This window comes from Urtica dioica, chromosome 8 (genome assembly GCF_054948205.1).
Source record: "Urtica dioica subsp. dioica isolate 48M chromosome 8, U.dioica_male_clone48M_v1_H2, whole genome shotgun sequence".
NCBI classification, from domain to species: domain Eukaryota; kingdom Viridiplantae; phylum Streptophyta; class Magnoliopsida; order Rosales; family Urticaceae; genus Urtica; species Urtica dioica.
Genome location: NC_142763.1, coordinates 7,246,535 through 7,272,551, shown reverse-complemented (window position 1 = coordinate 7,272,551; position 26,017 = coordinate 7,246,535). Strand labels below are relative to the sequence as shown.

The following is a 26,017-nucleotide window of genomic DNA, read 5'->3' as shown; positions in this document are numbered from 1 at the left end:
TGGTTTAAAGAGGAGCCGTACGTACTCGCGACTCAAGTGAAACAAGTTTTTTACATCGAAGATCTTATTAAAGGCGGCGACTGGGAAATCGTCCAGGAATGCAATCATCGAGGGATTTGGGACATTCCTGAAGTTGACCCCTCCAACTCAGCCTCGATCCCATTGACTATAGAGTTGTCAAACATCGAGCGTTTGAATCATTGACACGAAATCGATGAAGCTGAGTTAGTGACTGTCGTTGACGATGATGAAAAAGACGATGATGAAAATGAGAGACATGTCGTTTTTGAGGGAGAAGATGTTGATGTCGATATAGAAGATGATATTAACATTATAGGCATAGATGATGATGAATGATTAATATCTTTTTTGTATGTTTATTTACTATATAATGTAACCACGGTTTTCCTCCGTCATATGTGAGGTTTGTTAATAATAAAATCCGTGGTGCCGTCCACGTTTTTTTTAAACAGAAAACTAATATTTATTTACTAATATTGTTCACATCTTACAGGATGTCAGATGCAGGTGGAGGAGGTGGAGATGAGTCTCCGCTACACCGTTCAGGAGCAGGTGGAGATGAGTCTCCGCTAGAGACACCGGGTTCCCAAGGTCCTAAGAAAACAAGGGGACCAACAACCGGGTCTACTTCGGCAAAAGCAGCGCATGGGGTACCTGGTGCGAAAGTTGTTAGGTACGACCCAATCAACCAAACTTTCTACCAGGACGTAAGAAAAACAATAAAAAAGGTAGGAGTATTCAACAACCGCGTCGGCGCTTTGGTGAAAGTCCATATCCCGGTCACACTTCGTGATTGGAACGAAGTGACGCCCCAGATGTTGGGCAATATTCTGAGCGCACTTCATTCCGAGTACATTTTCGTGTACAAGGATGATGAGACCGATGAGCTGCTTCCGGCGGATTGCTATCGTCATCAGATTGACCAGACTATCATTCGCGATGCAAAGCGTATGAGGCGCAACCAAAAGTCTAGATTATCAGGGACTTTCTTAGGAAAATGTTGTGGGCAAATGAATGTCGCCAAGAAAGAAATCCCAAAAGGATATCAAAAAGACGATTGGGAGAAGGTGATAGAGGAGTTCGCAACTGACGATTGGAAGGTAATGTATAATTCTAAAAATTATGTTATCTTCTATGAAATCGAATTATAACGCAATTTAATATGTGCAGAAAAAGTCTACTCGCAACAGAGACAATTCCAAGAACAAGAAAACGAAGTCCACACAAGGGTCGATTTCTTTTTTGGCTCATCGACATTTGAACGTAAGTTTATTCTAATTTTGTAATTTTTTTTTGCAATAAATACATTACTCATATTTTCATAAGAACTGCAGAGTAGGGAAGATGGGACTTTGGCCTCGGCGTTAAACACGTGGGAGAAAAAACATCAAGACGATCAAGGCAATTGGACGACAGCTTGGGCGCAACAAGCATTTGTAAGTTACTTGTGTTAATTACTTAATAATCAAGTTTCGATAATCTTAATAATTTTTTTAACATATGTTTGAAGGCGCGAATTATGACTCAAGTCGAGGATATGCAGCGACAAGCAGCGGAGTCAGGCCAAATGTTTGACATAGACCAGGCGGAGCAGTTTGCGATGGATACTGTTCTCGGGCAACGTCGAGATTGGTATGTCGGGATAGGTCCCTCGATCCCGAGATCCTCGTATCTCTTGGCTCAGGCTCAGGACGACAGCTCGCCCTCAGGTTCTTCATCGACGCGCGTTCCAGATCCAGTGATTAGCGAGCTACAAGCAGCGTTGGCCGCACAACAAGCTCAGATGGAGGCGTTTCAGCGACAGTTCTTTGCCTACACACATCAGCATCCGTCTCCCATGCAGACATCCCCCGCGATGATGCACCCTGCCACGACGCCGCCATCAGCTTCAATGCCGAATGTTCAGACGCCGGCATCCGCTTCAATGCCGAATGTTCAGACGCCGCCATCCGCTTCCATGCCAAATGCTGATCAGACGCCAGGTTCGGTAGAATTTCAGCGACATCGTTCGAGCGGCAGCGCATCAGGCCGCCAAGGCGCACGAGCAAGATCTGGCGGAAGAGGAGGCCGTGCATTCCAGAATTGGCAGACTTCGAATGAAAAAGGGAAACAAAAAGAATAAATTGTAATTTTTTTAATTTATTGAACGTAAATTATCAAATTTTATGAATTTAATATTATTATTTATATACTTATTCTAATTAATATTATTCAAATTATTTATTTAATATAACAAAAAAAATTATATAATTAATTTTTTAAATTATAATTTTTATATATTTAAATGGCTGATTCTAATAGAATCAGCATTTTAAAAAAAATAACTACAGACAATCGGATGCGACTAGTCGCATCTGATACTTTCGCGGGAAGAGTATCGGATGCGACTAGTCGCATCGGATTGTACTAACACCCGCCAAATATTTCGCGGGGAATTACTATCAGATGCGACTAGTCGCATCTGATACTCTTCCCGCGAAAGTATCAGATGCGACTAGTCGCATCTGATACTATAATTCACGCTTTAATTTCTTATTTTGAGGGATATTTAGGTGCGACGTTTGGTGCGACTTGTCGCACCTAAAATGTCGCACCTGATAGTGATGACTTTCAGGTGCGACTAGTCGCACCTAATATCATCAGGTGCGCACTTTCAGATGCGACTTTGTCGCATCTAAAGTCGCACCTGATGATACTTTCAGGTGCGACATTTATGCTTTCAGGTGCGACTTTTGTCGCACCTGATGCTATCAATTGTACTAGTGAGTTCTAACGAAATAAAGCAATGCGTAGCACCAGAGTCAAACAATACTAAGGCATCAAGATGAGCTATAGGAAGCTGACCTGCTACTACATTCGAAGAGCTGGCTAAGGCATCGGCGTTGGTGTAGGCGTAGATACGAGCTTGAGCTGGTTGTGGCATTTGGGTGGATGCAGGTGCTTCCAAACGACCCAAAGAGATTTGTGGCCCTTCTAGTGCGGTCGGCATGTAGTTGAGTCGGCCGTTCTGATTCTGAGGCTGGTACTGTCCACTCTGAACAAAATTCGGCTTCGGGCAGTCCTTGAGGAAGTGACCCGGCTTACCACACATGAAGCAGGTCACGGTCCCTCTCCGGGACTCTCCAGGAAGCATCTTTCCACAAGTCTTGCATACTGAAAAATTTGTTCCCTCTACCTTGACCTTGTTGTTGGCGTTACCTCCATTACCGGGATAAGTCCTTTTCTCCCCATTCACATTTCCATGGGGTTGCGTTTTGAAGCCTTGATTGTTGCAGTTAGGTTTGTGGCTACTTGGTCGATTTGGCTTTTTATTGGTGTCGGGACCCTTGTTTTGACTTTTCTCCTTTTTCGAGCCTTGTAAAACTGAGTTCGTTCCTCCTTTACTTGGATCATGTGGTATTCGGCACTCGTAGAATTTTTTATAAAATCTAAGATTGTGAAAGATGGGTTACTTCCCTTTAAGAATGGATTTATCCAAATCAGCTCAAAACAACCTCATCCTTTTGCAACTTCTTCCCTTGGTGTATTTTGTTCCTCGAGATTCCTATATCTTAGTTTCTTGAGCTTTGAACCGATTGAGTAAAGTGGTGTCTAGAACCACTAGCTTTGGCCGAGCTGTCAGGGCATGAAACTAAAATAGTGCTCTTAGTACTCCTTTAAGTGTACTAACTCAACTCATATCACACTATTGGTATTACTATTCACACTTAAAAAAAAAATCTTCACATATTACCGTAGAAGATTTCATTTGAACATGAAACAAGACATAATCATAATGTAAGATGGCATCTTGTAAGTCATTGTAAAGTTCGTAAAAAAATGTATAAATACAAACGGAAAGAACGTAATAGCATCTTATAAATAAGGAAAAAAGGAGTGGAGTTTTGATCGGTAAGGACCACGATCCAATCATCCATAAAATAGCCAATCATCCATAAAATACACAAGTCTTTACTTGTCAATACAGAAAATATCACCTCTAGCTCTTCCGTAAACTTCACTACTAATTTCATTTCAATAATAATAAAAAAAAAATTGCAACTAAAACATATTAAGCTTACTTGAGTAAGGGGGACAGTCGTGCGATCGAATAGCGAAAGGGGGGTCGTAGGTTCGTTGCTCTGATACCAACTGTGACGACCCGACTTTTCGGACCGTCGTACTAAGCTTAATTCTCTTACTTTAAAAAAATAGTGGATAATTTTTTTTTAAACATCGTTTCATAAATTTATAAAGTTTAGATTTTAAAATAAAAACAACTTTGAAAATAACCAACATTTGAAATCTTACAAAAACATTATTTGAAAATATGAGAAACACTTAATTCGGAATTCCAAACTAAAGTAGGTGGTTGGAATATTCAACGGAAATAAAACCATAAAAATTCAACTTCAGTTTTGCACAACTAAATAAACTTGGAAAGTATCTTAAGCATAAAAATCTCAAACCGAGTGTTTATAAAATTTCGTAGCGGAAGTCTTTTAAATAAGCGAACGGAACCACAACCCAACCCCTTAGCCATCGAACGCCGCTGATCCACCCTCCTCACTTATTTATTTGTTGCTTACCTACAATACGGACGAATACACATAATATGAGCTAACGCTCAGCGTGAATAACAATAACTCACAAAAAGATGAGTAATGCGATGCATGATCCGGTTATTAGTGTTTTAAATTCTAATAGTGTCATGGTCTTTCGTATCATAAGTCTTATCATATTTTATTCGGGGTGCCCCTAGAGTAGTCGTACCAATTTCAGTGTACACTTTGGAAACGAACTACGGGGCTGCGACCTCCCATAGTTCGCACCATCTAATAACATATCATATGAGAAAACTCCCTTTATGAGCCCGTAGGTCGGCTCGAGAGAATTCTCTTAATACCTCCGTAGCTCGAGGCGGTACGACTCTCTTACTTATCTTATCACTTGATTATTTGCGTTACATACAAAGATGACATATGACATAAACATAAATGAAACATGCTAATAAATAGAACATGTTATGCCAAAATTGTACTAAACTCATACATAAACTCATCATAACGAGTCATAACATAATAATCACAATTCACTCAATAACATATACATGCACATAAGAGATATCACACAATCAATCATATAACACATATAAACCAATTCAGATCACACACTCATCGTAAATTAATTATAAACTAATCCGTATTGTAGTGAGATTATTCTCACCTTGTTTCGAGAACGTGCGACTTTAAACTATCGGACGATCGGAAAACGTATTTGGCTCGGGACCTAGACGAAAGAAAAAAATGAATAAAGCTTATCACTAACTATCTCTAGTACTCTTAAAAAAACATACAAGGCTGCTGGAAAGAGAATTCCAGAACTGAAAATTGGACATGAAAAGACCAAAATACCCTTAATCCTAAAGTATCGGGGAAAAACGTTTTCTGGAAAAAAATTCTGAAAAACTTACAGAAGCTAGAGAATAAAAAACTGAACGTTTTCATCTTCAGTGGTGTTACCAAAATCGGATCCCAAATAACAGAGCTAAATTAAAAGCATAAAATGTAAAAAGACGCTTTAAAATAAAACTTCTGGAACCTATCTGCGCGCTGGTCCAAACTTTCAGTTTAGAAATAGTTCTGCCAATTAAAAACTCATCAAAAGTTTATCATATAATATAAACATATAAAAGTATCTTGTATAAAAATTTCATTCCAAAATACATCTTCTAGGTATTTTAAAAAAAAACAAGACCTTGCTGATTGAATCCATGTAAAACTATATGCGCACCGATGGTAAAATATTTTTAGAATAAAAACGATTAATCCAAAAATCATGAAATTTAAAAGACATACTTAAAACATCTTAAATATTCATGTATAAAATATTGATTTTGAAATTATAAACGTAGCTTTTGTTTAAAAAAAAATAACCATTTACGTTACTTCTCAAAAAGCTTTGCAAAACGAGAACTATTGTAATGAGTATCGTTCATAAGAAAAATGTAACAAACAAGGTCATCATAATCTAATGAAGAAAGATAAAAAGTAAGTAGGAAAAAAAATTACCTCTGAAAGATTAGGAAAGACAAGCTCGTTAATTGATGCTTAAAAAAAAAATCCACCGTGTGACGAGAACAATCCTTAAAAGGTTGAGGTTTCTTTTGTTTGTAAAAAGTAAAATAACATGGAGTTGTATATGGAATAAGGGAAGAGACGGGCAGGAAAGGAAGAAACTGAGACAGAATTATTTTGGCTAAAAAGACTAATATGGCTGGGCAGATGAATGCTCTTTAATTTGATTAATTGTAAACAATGAAGTTTGACAATCTATTTTTTTTTCCTTAGTGAGAAAGAATCAGCTTGTGAATGAAAGTTCAAAAAGTTATACGACTCTACCAAATATTCGTTATTAAACAAATAACGTCAAAGCAGTTATTGATACATAAACGCATATCAATACAATTACTTAGAATATATATTCACGTGTACCACACTTATTTCTTCCTTTTAGAACTTCCTTATTCATGCATATAATATATACATTAATGTATTTTATCACTTCTTACTGATTCTATGTATTCACTACTTTATACATACGTATATAAAGATTTCCATATCAGCATACCCACAAGAACATAAAGTCATATATATTAGCTGGACTTTTTTTTTTTTCCTTTATTCGTTCTTATAGGTTTATATCTATATACATATATATATATATATAATATATATATATATATATATATATGTACATATATAGCTTAAAAGGGTAACTCTTTTCTATACGTCATTGGTAGTTCTCTAATTACCAACCTTACTAAAAAATTCCATATAAGATTTTATTTTATAAACATATTTTCCAAAAATTAATTTATAAGAAGAAAAAAAAAAATTATATCATAACCATCCTTATAATAAAAAGAACGAACATGCACCAAAAAAAATTAACAAACTAAGATCAAACATCACAAATTTCCAACATCCTCATTGTTAAGTTTCGGGGTTTCACAATCTCCCCTACTTATTGGAATTTTCGTCCCAAAAATTAAAATAAGGGTTGAAATATAACATAAAGATTCTTACTTGACAACACTAAGCCTCTAGGAATAGGTCGGGATATCGTGATCTCATATCATCCTCGCGCTCCCAAGTTGCTTCTTCGATTTTATGATTCCGCCAAAGTACCTTGACTAACGGAATCACCTTGTTCCTTAGGATCTTTTCTTCATGATCAAGAATTTGTACTGGCTTTTCTTCATACGTCAAGTCTTCGTGTACTTCGATAGGCTCTTGGATTAGCTCATGATTTGGATCGGGCAGGTACTTTTTGAGCATTGAGACGTGAAATACGTTGTGCACCGATGCTAACTCGGGATTTAGAGCTAGACGGTAGGCTACTTTTCCGATTCTGTATGTGATCTCGAAAGGACCAATGTACCTCGGGCTCAATTTTCCCTTCTTTTCGAATCTCATCACGCCCCTGAGAGGTGCTACCTTCAAGAATACAAAGTCTCCTACTTGAAATTCCAGTGGTCGTCTTCTTTTGTCAGCGTAGCTCTTCTGTCGGCTTTGAGCAGTTCCCATTCGATCTCATATCTTCTTGATGGCTTCAGTGGTGTCGCGAATAAAATCTGTCTTCTCAAGGCTGTTTTCTCCGGATTCGAACCAGTGAATCGGAGATCGACACTTTCTACCATAAAGAGCTTCATATGGGGCGACGCCGATGGAAGCTTGGTAGCTATTGTTGTATGAAAATTCAATAAGTGGTAGCCTCTTATTCCAACTCCCACCAAAATCCATGACACATGCTCGTAGCATATCCTCTAAGGTCTGAATAGTCCTTTCGGATTGGCCATCCGTTTGGGGGTGAAAGGCAGTACTGAACTTCAGTTGTGATCCCATAGACTTTTGCACACACCTCCAGAAGTTAGAAGTGAAACGACCGTCACGATCTGAGATGATGGACAAAGGAACGCCATGCAGTCTCACTACGTTATTAACGTATAGTTCAGCCAACTTCTCCACGGAGTATGTGACTTTTATCGGTATGAATCTGGCGGATTTGGTCAGACGATCCACCACTACCCATATAGCATCATAACCCTCAATTGTCTTAGGTAAACCAACCACAAAATCCATTGTGATTTGTTCCCACTTCCATTCAGGAACCTCGATTGGTTGTAATCCTCCAGCCGGTCGTTTATGTTCGGCCTTCACTTTTTGGCAGGTAAGACATTTACTGACGAACTTTGCAACATCTCCCTTCATTCCGTTCCACCAGAAGTGTTCTCGGAGGCCTTGATACATCTTCGTGGAACCTGGATGGACTGAATATGGAGTCTCATGTGCTTCGGTCAGAATCTGTCTTCGTAACTCATTTTCGTTGGGTACACAGATCCTTCCATCGAAAAAGAGTACATCATTCTCTGCAAGAGAAAATTTTGACAACTGACCTTCTAGTGCATTGTCCTTAAGCCTCGATATATCAGGATCACGTCTTTGCGCTTCTTTGATTCTCTCGAACAAATCCGATTTTAAGGTCATGTTGGCTAATCCCCAGGTGACAATTTCAACTTCCATGTTGTTGATTTCGCCAACAAGTTGAGGAGATAATGCCTGCATCATCGATAGTCGAGCCTCATCTTTCCTACTTAACACATCAGATACCACGTTCGCCTTTCCGGGATGGTAATGGATACCACAATCGTAATCCTTAACCAATTCTAGCCACCTTCTTTGTCTCATGTTCAACTCTTTCTGAGTGAAAATGTACTTTAAGCTCTTATGATCGGTAAATATCTCACACCGAACACCATACAAGTAGTGTCTCCAAATCTTGAGGGCAAACACCACTGCGGCTAACTCCAAATCATGAGTAGGATAATTCCTCTCGTGGTTTTTGAGTTGACGTGACGCATAAGCCACGACTTTGCCGCTTTGCATTAACATAGCACCGAGACCTGTCTTTGATGCATCGCTGTAGCTAGACAAAGGTTCTCCACTTTCAGGGACTATAAGGATTGGAGCGGTGGTGAGTCTTCTCTGCAACTCGCGAAAACTCTGTTCACACTTCTCGGTCCACTTATACTTCTTATCTTTCTTTGTGAGGGCGGTGAGTGGAGCAGCTAATGTAGAAAATCCTTCCACAAATCTTCTATAGTAACCTGCTAGACCGAGAAAACTCCTTATCTCTGTCACACTTCGAGGTGGCTTCCAATCATTCACGGATTCTATCTTGGCAGGATCGATGGAGATTCCGTCTTTAGAAACCACGTGTCCGAGAAAATGCACTTTATCCAACCAAAATTCACACTTCGAGAATTTGGCATACAGTTGGTGTTGTCTCAGCGTCTGGAGTGCAACTCGTAAGTGTCCTTCGTGGTCTTCGGCGCTCTTAGAGTAAATCAGTATGTCATCAATGAAGACGATAACAAACTTATCCAAGACGTCGCTAAAGATCCTATTCATCATGTCCATGAATGCTGCTGGAGCGTTAGTGAGTCCAAAAGGCATGACAGTGAATTCGTAATGACCATAACGGGTGTGCGAAAAGCTGTCTTCGGGATATCGTCATCCTTGACCCGTAATTGATGATAGCCGGATCGCAAGTCTATCTTCGAGAATACCTTCGCCCCCTTGAGTTGGTCAAACAAGTCATCAATCCTTGGAAGAGGATACTTGTTCTTGACCGTCACTTTATTTAGCTCTCGGTAGTCAATACACATGCGAAAAGACCCATCCTTCTTTTTGACAAATAGAACGGGTGCTCCCCAAGGCGAATGACTAGGGCGAATAAATCCCTTATCTAACAATTCTTGAAGTTGAGATTGTAATTCTTTGAACTCGGCAGGGGCCATACGATAGGGTGCTTTGGAAATTGGACCTGTTCCAGGTAGCAACTCGATTGCGAAAGAAATCTCGCGTTCGGGCGCTAAACCAGGTAGATCTTCAGGAAAAACGTCAACATATTCCCTCACCACTAGCACATCTTGTGGTTTTGTTTCGACCTCCTTCGTCTTGTCCACCACAGACGCTAGGTATCCATGACACCCTTTAATCATCAATCTCTTAGCTTGCAATGCTGACACCATCATCTTTGGTTTCTTGAGTGGTCTTCCTACAAAGGTGAACCTCTTCCCCGTCACCGGTTTGAAGGTTACTCTTTTTCGCCGACAATCGATCACTGCATTATTCTCCACCAAGAAGTCCATACCCAAGATGGCATCAAAGTCTTTCATTTCTAAGACAATGAAGTCACTCTTTAGCTCTTGTCCACTTATAATTATCGATACCTCTTTCAGACAATATTCCGATAATAACATATCGCCAGACGGTAATGCCGTCCTGAAAACCTTCTTAGTTTTCACTACACTGTCGCCTAATCTCCTAGCCAGTTCTAACGAAATAAAGCAATGCGTAGCACCAGAGTCAAACAATACTAAGGCATCAAGATGAGCTATAGGAAGCTGACCTGCTACTACATTCGAAGAGCTGGCTAAGGCATCGGCGTTGGTGTAGGCGTAGATACGAGCTTGAGCTGGTTGTGGCATTTGGGTGGATGCAGGTGCTTCCAAACGACCCAAAGAGATTTGTGGCCCTTCTAGTGCGGTCGGCATGTAGTTGAGTCGGCCGTTCTGATTCTGAGGCTGGTACTGTCCACTCTGAACAAAATTCGGCTTCGGGCAGTCCTTGAGGAAGTGACCCGGCTTACCACACATGAAGCAGGTCACGGTCCCTCTCCGGGACTCTCCAGGAAGCATCTTTCCACAAGTCTTGCATACTGAAAAATTTGTTCCCTCTACCTTGACCTTGTTGTTGGCGTTACCTCCATTACCGGGATAAGTCCTTTTCTCCCCATTCACATTTCCATGGGGTTGCGTTTTGAAGCCTTGATTGTTGCAGTTAGGTTTGTGGCTACTTGGTCGATTTGGCTTTTTATTGGTGTCGGGACCCTTGTTTTGACTTTTCTCCTTTTTCGAGCCTTGTAAAACTGAGTTCGTTCCTCCTTTACTTGGATCATGTGGTATTCGGCACTCGTAGAATTTTTTATAAAATCTAAGATTGTGAAAGATGGGTTACTTCCCTTTAAGAATGGATTTATCCAAATCAGCTCAAAACAACCTCATCCTTTTGCAACTTCTTCCCTTGGTGTATTTTGTTCCTCGAGATTCCTATATCTTAGTTTCTTGAGCTTTGAACCGATTGAGTAAAGTGGTGTCTAGAACCACTAGCTTTGGCCGAGCTGTCAGGGCATGAAACTAAAATAGTGCTCTTAGTACTCCTTTAAGTGTACTAACTCAACTCATATCACACTATTGGTATTACTATTCACACTTAAAAAAAAAATCTTCACATATTACCGTAGAAGATTTCATTTGAACATGTAACAAGACATAATCATAATGTAAGATGGCATCTTGTAAGTCATTGTAAAGTTCGTAAAAAAATGTATAAATACAAACGGAAAGAACGTAATAGCATCTTATAAATAAGGAAAAAAGGAGTGGAGTTTTGATCGGTAAGGACCACGATCCAATCATCCATAAAATAGCCAATCATCCATAAAATACACAAGTCTTTACTTGTCAATACAGAAAATATCACCTCTAGCTCTTCCGTAAACTTCACTACTAATTTCATTTCAATAACAATAAAAAAAAATTGCAACTAAAACATATTAAGCTTACTTGAGTAAGGGGGACAGCCGTGCGATCGAATAGCGAAAGGGGGGTCGTAGGTTCGTTGCTCTGATACCAACTGTGACGACCCGACTTTTCGGACCGTCGTACTAAGCTTAATTCTCTTACTTTAAAAAAATAGTGGATAATTTTTTTTTAAACATCGTTTCATAAATTTATAAAATTTAGATTTTAAAATAAAAACAACTTTGAAAATAACCAACATTTGAAATCTTACAAAAACATTATTTGAAAATATGAGAAACACTTAATTCGGAATTCCAAACTAAAGTAGGTGGTTGGAATATTCAACGGAAATAAAACCATAAAAATTCAACTTCAGTTTTGCACAACTAAATAAACTTGGAAAGTATCTTAAGCATAAAAATCTCAAACCGAGTGTTTATAAAATTTCGTAGCGGAAGTCTTTTAAATAAGCGAACGGAACCACAACCCAACCCTTAGCCATCGAACGCCGCTGATCCACCCTCCTCACTTATTTATTTGTTGCTTACCTACAATACGGACGAATACACATAATATGAGCTAACGCTCAGCGAGAATAACAATAACTCACAAAAAGATGAGTAATGCGATGCATGATCCGGTTATTAGTGTTTTAAATTGTAATAGTGTCATGGTCTTTCGTATCATAAGTCTTATCATATTTTATTCGGGGTGCCCCTAGAGTAGTCGTACCAATTTCAGTGTACACTTTGGAAACGAACTACGGGGCTACGACCTCCCATAGTTCGCACCATCTAATAACATATCATATGAGAAAACTCCCTTTATGAGCCCGTAGGTCGGCTCGAGAGAATTCTCTTAATACCTCCGTAGCTCGAGGCGGTACGACTCTCTTACTTATCTTATCACTTGATTATTTGCGTTACATACAAAGATGACATATGACATAAACATAAATGAAACATGCTAATAAATAGAACATGTTATGCCAAAATTGTACTAAACTCATACATAAACTCATCATAACGAGTCATAACATAATAATCACAATTCACTCAATAACATATACATGCACATAAGAGATATCACACAATCAATCATATAACACATATAAACCAATTCAGATCACACACTCATCGTAAATTAATTTTAAACTAATCCGTATTGTAGTGAGATTATTCTCACCTTGTTTCGAGAACGTGCGACTTTAAACTATCGGACGATCGGAAAACGTATTTGGCTCGGGACCTAGACGAAAGAAAAAAATGAATAAAGCTTATCACTAACTATCTCTAGTACTCTTAAAAAAAACATACAAGGCTGCTGGAAAGAGAATTCCAGAACTGAAAATTGGACATGAAAAGACCATAATACCCTTAATCCTAAAGTATCGGGGAAAAACGTTTTCTGGAAAAAAATTCTGAACAAATTACAGAAGCTAGAGAATAAAAAACTGAACGTTTTCATCTTCAGTGGTGTTACCAAAATCGGATCCCAAATAACAGAACTAAATTAAAAGCATAAAATGTAAAAAGACGCTTTAAAAAAAACTTCTGGAACCTATCTGCGCGCTGGTCCAAACTTTCAGTTTAGAAATAGTTCTGACAATTAAAAACTCATCAAAGTTTATCATATAATATAAACATATAAAAGTATCTTGTATAAAAATTTCATTCCAAAATACCTCTTCTAGGTATTTTTAAAAAAATCAAGACCTTGCTGATTGAATCCATGTAAAACTATATGCGCACCGATGGTAAAATATTTTTAGAATAAAAACGATTAATCCAAAAATCATGAAATTTAAAAGACATACTTGAAACATCTTAAATATTCATGTATAAAATATTCATTTTGAAATTATAAACGTAGCTTTTTTTAAAAAAAAATAACCATTTACGTTACTTCTCAAAAAGCTTTGCAAAACGAGAACTATTGTAATGAGTATCGTTCATAAGAAAAATGTAACAAACAAGGTCATCATAATCTAATGAAGAAAGATAAAAAGTAAGTAGGAAAAAAAATTACCTCTGAAAGATTAGGAAAGACAAGCTCGTTAATTGATGCTTAAAAAAAATCCACCGTGTGACGAGAGAACAATCCTTAAAAGGTTGAGGTTTCTTTTGTTTGTAAAAAGTAAAATAACATGGAGTTGTATATGGAATAAGGGAAGAGACGGGCAGGAAAGGAAGAAACTGAGACAGAATTATTTTGGCTAAAAAGACTAATATGGCTGGGCAGACGAATGCTCTTTAATTTGATTAATTGTAAACAATGAAGTTTGACAATCTATTTTTTTTTTCCTTAGTGAGAAAGAATCAGCTTGTGAATGAAAGTTCAAAAAGTTATACGACTCTACCAAATATTCGTTATTAAACAAATAACGTCAAAGCAGTTATTGATACATAAACGCATATCAATACAATTACTTAGAATATATATTCACGTGTACCACACTTATTTCTTCCTTTTAGAACTTCCTTATTCATGCATATAATATATACATTAATGTATTTTATCACTTCTTACTGATTCTATGTATTCACTACTTTATTCATACGTATATAAAGATTTCCATATCAGCATACCCACAAGAACATAAAGTCATATATATTAGCTGGACTTTTTTTTTTTTTTTCCTTTATTCGTTCTTATAGGTTTATATCTATATACATATATATATATATATATATATATATATATATATAATATATATATATGTACATATATAGCTTAAAAGGGTAACTCTTTTCTATACGTCATTGGTAGTTCTCTAATTACCAACCTTACTAAAAAATTCCATATAAGATTTTATTTTATAAACATATTTTCCAAAAATTAATTTATAAGAAGAAAAAAAAAATTATATCATAACCATGCATCCTTATAATAAAAAGAACGAACATGCACCAAAAAAAATTAACAAACTAAGATCAAACATCACAAATTTCCAACATCCTCATTGTTAAGTTTCGGGGTTTCACACAATACACTGCCATACTGATAACTCAATACCCAATAACACTTGAAGAAGAAGAAGCACTATTGCAGAGAATTCCCAAATTTCAATGCTGTTACAATCAGTGAGCGACACAGAGTAGGAGAAAGATCAACTCACCTCGACGAGCGGCGGAGCGGGAGAGCGCGAAGAAAATTTGGATTTTTGGGAATCGCCGGACCTGGGTTGGGAGTGAGACCTGGGATTGGAACGATGGAGTGAGAACTTGTCAGAGGAAGAGAGGAAGAGCGAGAGAAATACTCACCGAAAATTCATGGCGGCGAGGAGGATGGCCGTCAATTTCGCATCGCCCAGACCGGGAAACTTGGGAGAGTGGTAAGGCGCGCGTTCGTGCTTCGTGGGAGGGAGGTTAAACTGATTACTCTTTATAAAAGAGAGAGGATCAAATATTTTTAGCCGAAAAATCTGTAATCAGTTGCGTCTATTTTATACAGACACGACTTAACTCAACCGACGCGAGTACTCGCGTCTACATCTCTACTGCCAAAAAAAAATTGATGCAAATATTTCCCTTTTATTTCCCCAAATTTATATAGACGCGACATCGTAGTTTTGACGCGAAATGTCACGTCTATTACCAAACAAACTTACTAAACTGCGGGATCAGACGCGAGAAGTCGCGTCTGAAACACTTAAAGTCGTGTCTATTTAGACGCGACTAGTCGCGTCTGTTAGTGTTCGCGTCTGAAGCCCAAGTTCGTAGTAGTGAGGTCGCTTAATTTATGTAAAAAATAAGATAAAGCACTGGAACCTTCAATGCCGGAGTGAAATGTTCCGAGGACGAACCAGTAACTGTAATTGTTGATAGGCGTTAGATCGTAGAAATTCAACCGAACCTCCGTCGTGGTCTCTCCTCCACCCCCCGAAGTGCTCTCAGCCCCTATTTCTTCTCCGTTGAGAATTGAGATCGACGCTTGGAATTTCTGATCAAATCCAAAACGGTTTCGATTCTTCTCCATGTTAATCTGATCTTCTCACTCCGCCGGAGAGGCTGAAGAATATGGGCTTTGCAGATCCATCTCCGGCTAGAGAGAGAGAGAGAGAGAGAGAGAGAGAGAGAGAGAGAGAGAGACCGAGATAGAGAGTGGAAAAAGAATAGGAATAAACGCTTTCAAGCTTTGGGGGCTAAAAAAGAGAAATAGTCTTTTTTGCGTGATAAAGGAAGAAATAAGCTTTGGCAAGAGACAATCTTTAATGCAAAAATATGCAGATTAAATATGATGATGCCACGTGGACATCCGTTATAAGTTAACGGTAGAGGTAGTGACGGAAACACAAAAACGTAACGTTCGGTATTATTGCCGTAAAAAAAAAAAGAATAGGTACGTAAGTATGGTTATGTTCAAACTATAAGTATTTATGCCACCATTAACCCTTTATAGTAATCTCAACTTCTGAACTCGGAAAATGAGGACAATGAAGAAGAGTTGGGGGGATTTTTTATTTTATTTTTTTGTGCTTTTTTTATTTATTTTATTTTACATGTGTTCTAAATAAGTTCTACTCTTATTGTTTTTGTCTAGAGATTTTTGGAGTGATTGTTTTGTTGTTGTTGTTGTTTTTTTTTTTTTTTTAATTTTGGATAAAGAGCTTATATATATATGGATCAAGTTTTATAAACTATATTGTGAAAGTTTTTTAACACGTTGCTTTTTGCTTGTCATATTTATTTTAGATTCTTGTAATATTATAGATAAATCACAAATATGGTCTAAAATGATCAACATGGTCTAAAATTTTGAAAACGTTAAGATACGATAAAAAAAAAAATCATAATACGGTATCCGTCAAAACAGTCCAAAACAGTTAAAAAATAGTTTGAAACCAAACTAGACCAGAGAAAATTGGTTTTAAAATGGACCAGACCAGACCAAACCAGTGAAATCGGTTTGATTTGGTCTAGTTATTTTTCACAAGTCCGATTTGGTTTCAATTTTTGATGGTTTAACTAAAGAAACCGGTTTGGTTCTTTCATGGATTTGATACCGGATCAGACCAAGCACAGCTCTAAAAGGAATGATTATACGACTAAATACACTATTATGTTTCGATATCACAAAAAAAAAAAAAAAAAAAAATTACATGTTACGCTCACCCGTATATTCATTTCTAGAGTGGTCAGATAACGGGTATATACTTGCTGGCAAGTCATTAAAAAATAACTATATACGTATATTTACCCAATTAGTTCAATATTCCAGATGAGGACGGTTCGTTTGTAAAAAAAATAATGTTGATGCGGACATCGAGCGGGCTTTGACGTTCCTCGAGCGCTTGGAGAAGTGGCGACTTTGATGCGGCGTATCTTTTGACTCGGACGTTCCATTCGTTTCGAAGCTACGGACGGTACGAACGCTAGATGTTTTCGAGTCTGTTTTCGCCAACCTTTGGGCTCCTAAAAACGCTGTTTAGTGGCCTTAATTCCGAGTTTAATATTTTGTATTAATTGTGTGTCTTTTGGCTTTCTTGTCCTTTGGTTTTTTTTTGTCTTTTCGGTTTCCTTTTGGCTTGTATTTAAGTCCTCGTTTTCCAGACTTAGAGGTAGCTTTCATGAATGAAATATTATCAAACACAAATCCAAATTTCGATTCCCTTTGAATTCGAATTTGTTGCCTAAGTTTTGGCATTCGTTCGACGAATCAACACAACTTGGAGGAGTTTTGGTTGGGCATTCGTGCGTCGAATCAACAATCAAAATTGTTATCTATTGTTTAAGCTTCCGCCTGCATCAAATGTTGTTTTTTTTTAATAATAAAAATTAGAAGCGAATTGTTGTATTTAAAATTAGGATCCATATTTTGCCCATCTTTTTTAAAAGTGACAACAGAAACGACTAGTCCTCTGGTGTCCCTACTATATACACGATCCATATTCAATTTAAAAAAAGAAGTAGGTAACGGTAATTATTGGTTATTTCCATTCGGCATAGAACTTTTGGTCACCCCATATCAGCATTCGATTGAGAGGAATCTTGACATTCCTCTTCTTGAGATGCTATTCTCTTGCCCAAGCTGAACCCAAAGTACTGCGGAAACTTGAGCAGCTCCTCCGACCCTCTCTCCATTTCCCGAATATCGCCGGAACTTGAGCAGCTCCTCCTCCCCCGAGAGCCCCGCCTCGTGCCTCAGGAACCGGAGCTTCCTCTCGAGCTTGTCGACCCGCGTGTTGAGAAGGTGCGCGTTCAGGCTCGTGGGCGACCTGAGCCCCGCCACCCCGACCCGCCGGAGCAGCTCCAGGCTCGGCCGGAGGCAGTACTCGACGTCGGAGAATATCAGCGCCGGGCACCGCAAAATCATCTGCCGGGAATCCTCCGGCGAGGCGGTGGCGACCTCGTCCGCCAGGAAGGCGAGGACGGCGTCCACGGTGGGCCCGCCGGAGGGACGGTCGGGGGCGTGGGCGGCGAGGCGGGGGATGTCGCAGTCGGAGAAGCCGCTCGACTTGAGGGACTCGACGGCAGAAGAGAAGAAGGAGAAGAAGACGGCGGCGCTCGGTCTCAGCGGGATGGCGCGCGCGAGGAAGAGAAGCTCGCACTCGGGCTGGTGCTGGTGGCCGCGCGCAGAAGAGAAGAAGGAGAAGAAGACGGCGGCGCTCGGTCTCAGCGGGATGGCGCGCGCGAGGAAGAGAAGCTCGGGCTCGGGCTGGTGCTGGTGGCCGCGCGCAAAAGAGAAGAAGGAGAAGGAGTGGGATTTCGTGTTTGAAATTTCTGTTTCTATGAGAGAGAAGATTGCGTGATCTGTGGTTATAATTACATGGCAGTTATTATCCGAAGATATTGCGTTTAATGATATTAAATTTCGTGACGTTAATGGGCGGGAAAATATAAGGGTAGTCTCGTCCTATATTAGCTGTAAATAAATCCTCCTGGCTATTTACCACTTATTAACAAAATGTGGCCTAAAAATAAATTACCTATTTTCAGGAGGCTATTTAGCTTAATTACCCTTAAAATAATTTCCTAAATAAATACACATCCTTTCTTGTCCGTGTTCATCGAAGATAAAATACACACCACCAGTTTTTCACTGTCACCAACTCACACACAGAGCTCTCGTTAATCTGCGAACCTCAACTATGGCGATCACGTCCCAGCTCTGCCGCATCCCCACTCCTTCTGACCCCTCCCTCGCCAGAACTCCCGCTCTCCGGAGCCGGAAGCCTGTCTCCGTCCGGTGCTCCGGCGGCGGTGACGGCGACTTCGACGCCAAGCTCTTCCGAAAGAACCTGACTCGGAGCGAGAACTATAATCGCCGGGGTTTCGCCCGGAAAGAGGAGACTATGGAGCTCATGAACCGCGAGTACACCAGTACGTCTCTCTGTCTGTATCACGCAATTTTTGGCGGCGAAAGGTTGTTGATTCCGTTTAATTTTTGTTTTTGTCAGGCGACGTAATCAAGAAGTTGAAAGATAACTGGAACGAATACACATGGGGAAACGTTACGGTGAAGCTCGCCGAGGCGTACTGATGAGGACATCTCAAGCATCAATGTGAAGAAAGGTCAATGCACTCATCAACAAATTTGGATGTTTTTTTTTACTTGTTTTGTAACCTCTAGCTTTTAATTTTCATTACTTGGTTTTTATTTTATTAGAGGTTATGGTTATTTATTTTTGTGGTTATGTTTTTTTCATTCATTTGGTTTTATAACCATTGAATTAGAATATGTAAGGTTTGTATCTAGAGGTTATTGTTTAGACTATATATATGTGTGTGTAAGCTCTAGTATGGGCAGCTTGAAGATATATGAAAAAAGTGTGTTTGTGTGTTTAGTGAGGATTCTCTTAGTTTAGAACTCATCAAGAATTTGTGCTCAAAATTCTTGTGGCGTTCGTCCGATTTATCGACGGGAATTTCGCAACCCATCGTGGCATCATTCGATCCATCCTAATTCGAAGGTTTCGAGCACGAAAGCTTCGTCTATATCCAAACCTTCCGATAGACGGTCTGCTGAAATTGAACTCTGACGAATCTCTCCGACGAATTCACATCAAGTGGTATCAGAGCCAATTTCTATCAAAGGTGTCCATTTTTTTTTCTTTTCTCCTCCTAGTTTTGTATCTGCATTTGCAACTTCAAAAAAATAAAAAATAAAAAATAAAAATCTCCACAATACTTTCCTCCAGAAAGTTTTCCTCCAAAAAGTTATTCTCTCCAGAAAGTTTTGTCCCTCCAGAAAACTCTATTTCTCCAGAAAACGTTTTATTTTTAATATTTTTGTGTGTTTTAATTTATCTATTTTCCTTTCCTCCAAAATACTTTCTTCCAGATTATATATCCTAGAATACTTCTTCTCCACAATCTTTTAGCATATACCATTCCAGTTCTTAGCAAAAAAAGCAAGAAAAAAAAAAAGCAAAAAAAAAAAGAATAGAAAACAAAGAAGAAAAAAAAAGAAAAAAAAAGAAAAAAAAAGAAGAAAAAAAAAAAAGAAGAAAAAAAAAGAAAAAAAAAAGAAAAAAAAATAACAAAAAAAAAGAAGAAAAAAAAAGTCTTACGATGGAAACAACAACGACATGCCGAGGAATTGCTCCAAGGTTTGATTGAAGATATGAATAAGAGATTCACCATCATCGAAGAAGCCATACTACGACCTCCCGCACCACCACAAGTTCCACCACCGCAACTTCCACCACCACGAAGTCCTAACCCACCGGCCGCGAGAAGACAACCAAGGTATGCACTCCGTCAATATCCCGACGAATCCGAGAGCGATGACCAAGGCGAATACCGACTCCATCGACAAGACTATCAACGTCGAAGACATCGGCGAATACAATCGCCCCACCAAAATGGCGTCCAAGACGATGAACGGGGGTCGGAAAGAAGTTACGGCCGATATCGAAATCACAATCGAGATGAACTAGCCAACGTCCGAATGAAGGTTCCTCCCTTCTATGGGAAAAATGATCCCGAAGCCTATCTTGATTGGGAGAGAAAAGTCGATATGATTTTTGGCGATCGACGTTGTTCCGAGGTAAGCAAAGTCAAACTCACGTCCCTTGAGTTTTATGACTATGCTTTGGTTTGGTGGGATCAAATGGTATTAAATAGAAGAAAAAATCGCGAACCCGCCATCGACACATGGGAGCAAATGAAGTCAATCATGAGGAAAAGATTTGTGCCAAGCCATTACCACCGAGGAATTTATACCAAACTTCAACGACTCAACCAAGGAAGCCGAAGTGTGGAAGAATACTACCAAGAGATGGAAATGTTGATGAGCCGCGCCGACATCGAGGAGGACCGAGAACAAACAATGGCTCGATTTCTAGCCGGGCGCAACAATGATCGAGGAAAGGCAGCAGCCACCCCGCTCAACATCGTGACGACCATCATGGGCGGACCAGCAACAGGCGACTCCATCAGGGGACGCAAGCTATACGCTCGAGCGTTGGAGGGAGACGGGCTGTTGCACCAGGTCAACCTGGCGGGCCATTTCGCCCCACCGCCGACCGTGCCTTGCAAAGTCATATGCTTCACTGACGAGGAGGCAAGGAAAATAGCCCACCCCCACAACGACGCGATCATCGTCAAAACCCAGATAGCCAACAACATAGTGAAGAGAGTTCTCATCGACAATGGGAGTTCGGCAGACATAATATCCAAAGCGGCTCTCGACCGCATGAACCTGGGGAAAATTTCTCCCATCCACGTAAAGACACCATTGTTCAGTTTCACAGGGGAACGCGTCTTCACCGAAGGGTCCATTGAATTGCCAACGACATTCGGGATGGAAGGGGGAGCGCAGGTCACCCGAATGGTTAACTACATGATAGTCGACCAACCCTCGGCATACAACGTCATCATCGGGAGACCGGCCCTCAACCAGCTCCGTGCCGTCACCTCCACGTTCCACTTACTCGTGAAGTTCCCTACCCCCGACGGGGTTGGCATAATGCAGGGAAGCCAGGCTGACTCTAGGGCGTGTTACGTCCAGGGCACCCGAAAGGACACGATCGACATGACAATCGGAACCATATATTAGATCGAGAACGACTACCCGTGCGAGGTCGAGGACGCACAGATGTTCAGCGAGCTCAACCCACGAGAGGAACCGCGCAGGAAGCCGGTGGAGGCCTCTTCGGACATGACTCCGGTTGTGTTAGATGAACGGAAACCTGAGCAAACGGTCATGATCGGCGCCCACCTGCCCGTGACGATGAAGACTCATCTAGCCTCTTTCCTACATGAATATAAAGATGTCTTCGCATGGACCCATGCGGACATGCCCGGCATCGACCCCGAGATCATAGTCCACCGACTCAACATCCTCAAGGGAAAAACGGCCAAGGTCCAAAGAAGGAGAACGTTCAACGCCGAACGATACCTCGCCATCAACGAGGAGGTCGACAAACTAATCGCCGCACAGTTCATCCGCGAAGTCGAGTATCCTGATTGGGTCTCCAACGTGGTTATGGTCAAGAAAGCAAACGGTAAGTGGCGGATAAGCATCGACTACTCCGACCTCAACGCCGCTTGCCTAAAGGACTGCTTCCCTCTCCCGAGGATCGACCAGCTGGTTGACGCCACCGCTGAACATGAACTCATGAGCTTCATGGACGCCTACTCGGGATACAATCAGATTCGCATGCATGAACCGGACCAAATCAACACAGCGTTCACGACCGACCGGGGATTGTACTGCTACAAAGTCATGCCCTTCGGGCTCAAAAACCCCGGTGCCACGTACCAACGCTTAGTGAACCGCATGTTCGCAAAACAGATAGGCAGGACCATGGAAGTTTATGTAGACGACATGCTCGTCAAAAGTCTCAAGGCCCCCGACCATGTGCAAGACTTGAAGGAGATGTTTACACTCCTTCGCAGGTACAAGATGAAGCTCAACCCCTCAAAGTGCGCATTCGGGGTCGAGTCAGGGAAATTCTTAGGTTTCATGGTCAACCAGCGAGGGATCAAAGCGAACCCCGAGAAAATTCGAGCACTGCTTGAAATGAAGAGCCCACGAAGAGTCAAGGAAGTCCAGAGCCTGACCGGGCGTGTTGCCGCTTTGAGTCGCTTCGTATCCAAGGCGACGGACAGGTGTCAACCTTTCTTCCAGGCTCTAAAGGGTGGGAAAAACTTTGTGTGGGATGAGAAGTGCGAAACAGCGTTCCAAGAACTAAAAACCTACTTCGGCTCACCGCCTCTCCTCGCGAAACCAAAAGACAATGAGACACTTTACCTCTACCTATCCGTTTCTGGCAGCGCGGTCAGCGCCGCTCTGGTCCGGGAAGAAGATAAAATCCAACGACCCATCTACTACGTGAGCAAGGCGCTCTTGGACGCCGAGACCACGTACCCGGAGATTGAAAAGCTCGCCCTCGCCTTGACCACCGCCGCCAGGAAGCTTCGCCCATACTTCCAGGCACACCAGGTCGTACTACGGATGGAGCACCCCATCAGGAAGGCCCTACAAAAAGGGACGTCCTCCAGGATGGCCATCTGGTCCCAAGAGTTAGGCGAATACGGTGTGGAATTTCAGCCTAGGGTCGCCATCAAGGGCCAAGCGGTGGCCTAATTCATCGCAGAATTCACATATGACATAGAAACACAACAGGCAGAAGGAGAACTAAAGGATAACCCTCCAAATCCGAAGAGAAAGACCGCCCCCGACGGGCCGGTGTGGGATATGCACGTCGACGGGGCATCCAACTCCCATGGCTCAGGGGCGGGAGTGGTACTCACCAACCCACACAACGAAAACCTCAAGTATGCCCTCCGGTTCGGCTTCAAGGCTTCGAACAACGAAGCCGAGTATGAGGCTCTCCTCACGGGACTCGAGATCGCCAAGAAACTTGGCGTGGACAACCTTAAGATACACTGTGACTCCCAGCTCATCACGAAGCAGGTTGAAGGAGAGTATCAAGCTAAGGAAGCAAACATGATCGCCTATCTGGCCGAGGCCCGTCGCCGCCTAGAGGTGTTTGCCTGGTACGAGATCATGCAGGTTCCGAGAAACTCGAACGCCGAAGCTGACGCGCTGGCCCGGATGGCCTCTGGGGCAGACGACGAGGAATTGGGGAAGGTCCCCGTCGAGGTGTTCGCCTGCCCGTCGGTGGAAAAGGCGGAAGTCCTCGCCATTGCCGCTGAAGGTGAACCGACCTGGACGACACCCTTGGTGAAATACTTGCGCCACGGCGGGTTACCCGCCGACCACGCGGAAGCAAAGCGGCTCAAGTACCAAGCATCCAGGTACACCTTGCAGGGCGACACACTTTACAAAAGGGGATTCTCGCAGCCGCTCCTCCGATGCCTAGAGGGCGACGAAGCCAACTTTGTTCTCAGGGAGATCCACGAGGGGATATGCGGGAACCACTCGGCGGGACAGTCACTAGCGCTCAAGGCCCTCAAGAAAGATGCGCACGACCTGGCTCGGAAGTGCGACAAGTGCCAGCGGTTCGCCCATGTCCCGCATCAGCCCCCGGCCTCATTGTGTCCGGTCCTGGTCCCGTGACCCTTCGCGAAGTGGGGGATCGACTTGATTGGAAAACTGCCAAAAGCACGAAGTGGGTCGAAGCAGAGCCCTTGGGTCCCATTACGAAGGGCAACACCACAAACTTTATATGGAGGAACATAATATGTCGCCACGGGATACCTGCGTCCATAGTCACAGACAATGGGAGGCAGTTCGACAACGACAAGCTCCGTCACCTATGCGAGGAACTAGGGATCAGCAAGACGTTCTCGTCTCCTGGGACACCCCCAGGCGAACGGTCAAGTCGAGGCCGTCAACAAAACCATAAAGGAAAACCTGAAGAAGAAGTAGGAAGACAAGAAGGGGAAGTGGGCAGAAGAGCTCCCTTTCGTTCTCTGGGCGTACAGGACGACAACGCGCTCCACCACCGGTGAGACACCTTTCGCCCTCACCTACGGCATCGAGGCAGTCATCCCTGCCGAAGTGGCAATCCCCTCCCCCCGAGTGGAACACTTCGATGAAGAAGGGAATGACGAAACCCTCCGAGGCGAACTGGACCTGATCGAAGAAAGAAGAGAAGACGCACTCGCACGCATGGCGGCGCAAAAGAGAGTCATCGAACGCCACTACAATTCCAGGGTGAAGGCTCGTCGCTTTGCTGAAGGCGGCCTCGTCTTGCCAAGAGTTTTCCAAAACACCCAAGAACTCGGCGCAGGAGTGCTCGGACCTACCTGGGAAGGTCCCTACCGCGTCCGCCAAGTGATCCGTGACGGAACCTACCGCCTCGAGGAGACAGGCGGGAAGGAAATCAAGCACCCATGGAATGCCGAGCATTTGAGACAATATTATCAGTGATGCATGAACTCAACCAGCGACCTATTTTTTACCTTCTTTATTTCTTATTTCAACGAAGTGTGTAGTGAAACACATATGAAAGTGTCTTTGTAATCGGTCCCATGTAACCGCAAAACACTATTCTAGTTTAATGAAACGCATTCACCCATTTCTCGAATCCTTATTTATCACCTGACGTGCAATCATCGCTTATGTTAATGTCACAGTGAAAGGAATTAAGGGTGAAAGTAGCCTTCTAACTCTCTTCCCCAATCTTTACAATATCACGCAAGAGACTGGGGGGTTAATGATGAACAGGGACTCGAAACATCAACAATGTCCGGCCCAACAGCGAGGAAGGCGGCGAGGCGCCCACGAGGCACTCACGCAAACAGGGACTCGAGACATCAACGGTGTCCGGCCCAACAGCGAGGAAGGCGGCAATGCGCCCACGAGGCACTCACGCGAACAGGGACTCGGGACATCAACGGTGTCCGGCCCAACAGCGAGGAAGGCGGCGAGGTGCCCACGAGGCACTCACGCGAACAGGGACTCGAGACATCAACGGTGTCCGGCCCAACAGCGAGGAAGGCAGCGAGGCGCCCACGAGGCACTCACGCGAACAGGGACTCGGGACATCAACGGTGTCCGGCCCAACAGCGAGGAAGGCGGCGAGGCGCCCACGAGGCACTCACGCGAACAGGGACTCGAGACATCAACGATGGCCGGCCCAACAGCGGGGCGGCGAGGCGCCACGAGGCACTCACGCGAACAGGGACTCGAGACATCAACGGTGTCCGGCCCAACAGCGAGGAAGGCGGCGAGGCGCCCACGAGGCACTCACGCGAACAGGGACTCGGGACATCAACGATGTCCGGCCCAACAGCGAGGCGGCGAGGCGCCCACGAGGCACTCACGCGAACAGGGACTCGAGACATCAACGGTGTCCGGCCCAACAGCGAGGCGGCGAGGCGCCCGAAAGGGACTCACGCGAACAGGGACTCGAGACATCAACGGTGTCCGGCCCAACAGCGAGGAAGGCGGCGAGGCGCCCACGAGGCACTCACGCAAATAGGGACTCGAGACATCAACGATGGCCGG

General features: G+C 42.3%; 2 protein-coding genes and 3 pseudogenes across 3 annotated transcripts; 3 read left to right on the top strand and 2 right to left on the bottom strand.

Annotated features, from left to right (window-relative positions):
* The window catches only part of LOC149387730 (deSI-like protein At4g17486), a 33,172-nt pseudogene extending 17,544 nt beyond the window's left edge, over positions 1-15,628 (bottom strand).
* Positions 837-3,014, top strand: LOC149387731 (uncharacterized). Its single transcript, XM_089624587.1, has 5 exons — positions 837-1,121; positions 1,192-1,284; positions 1,356-1,457; positions 1,532-1,730; positions 2,959-3,014. Exons 1-5 carry the CDS (start codon positions 837-839, stop codon positions 3,012-3,014), a joined length of 735 nt encoding a protein of 244 aa, XP_089480713.1.
* Positions 15,629-17,555: 1,927 nt separating the features above from the next.
* On the bottom strand, positions 17,556-18,154 carry LOC149387729 (transcription termination factor MTEF1, chloroplastic-like; annotated as a pseudogene).
* A 491-nt stretch (positions 18,155-18,645) lies between these two features.
* On the top strand, positions 18,646-19,132 carry LOC149387728 (4-hydroxy-3-methylbut-2-enyl diphosphate reductase, chloroplastic pseudogene; annotated as a pseudogene). Its single transcript, XR_016300632.1, has 2 exons — positions 18,646-18,972; positions 19,050-19,132. The product of XR_016300632.1 is annotated as a 4-hydroxy-3-methylbut-2-enyl diphosphate reductase, chloroplastic pseudogene (transcript).
* A 4,164-nt stretch (positions 19,133-23,296) lies between these two features.
* LOC149387727 (uncharacterized) lies at positions 23,297-24,937 on the top strand. Its single transcript, XM_089622231.1, has 3 exons — positions 23,297-24,063; positions 24,168-24,380; positions 24,490-24,937. Exons 1-3 carry the CDS (start codon positions 23,297-23,299, stop codon positions 24,935-24,937), a joined length of 1,428 nt encoding a protein of 475 aa, XP_089478357.1.
* The last annotated feature ends 1,080 nt before the right edge of the window (positions 24,938-26,017 follow it).

Bases quoted from the DNA above. Each gene is read 5' to 3' on its own strand.
- LOC149387731 (XM_089624587.1), top strand. From the start codon at position 837: ATGTTGGGCAATATTCTGAGCGCACTTCATTCCGAGTACATTTTCGTG. The intron at 1,458-1,531 runs GTAAGTTACTTG...ATATGTTTGAAG, and splicing joins CTTGGGCGCAACAAGCATTT to GCGCGAATTATGACTCAAGT. The intron at 1,731-2,958 runs GTTCTTCATCGA...GGGTGGATGCAG, and splicing joins GGACGACAGCTCGCCCTCAG to GTGCTTCCAAACGACCCAAA.
- LOC149387727 (XM_089622231.1), top strand. From the start codon at position 23,297: ATGCACGTCGACGGGGCATCCAACTCCCATGGCTCAGGGGCGGGAGTG. The intron at 24,064-24,167 runs GTTCGCCCATGT...AACTGCCAAAAG, and splicing joins AAGTGCGACAAGTGCCAGCG to CACGAAGTGGGTCGAAGCAG. The intron at 24,381-24,489 runs GTCAAGTCGAGG...CTGGGCGTACAG, and splicing joins GGGACACCCCCAGGCGAACG to GACGACAACGCGCTCCACCA.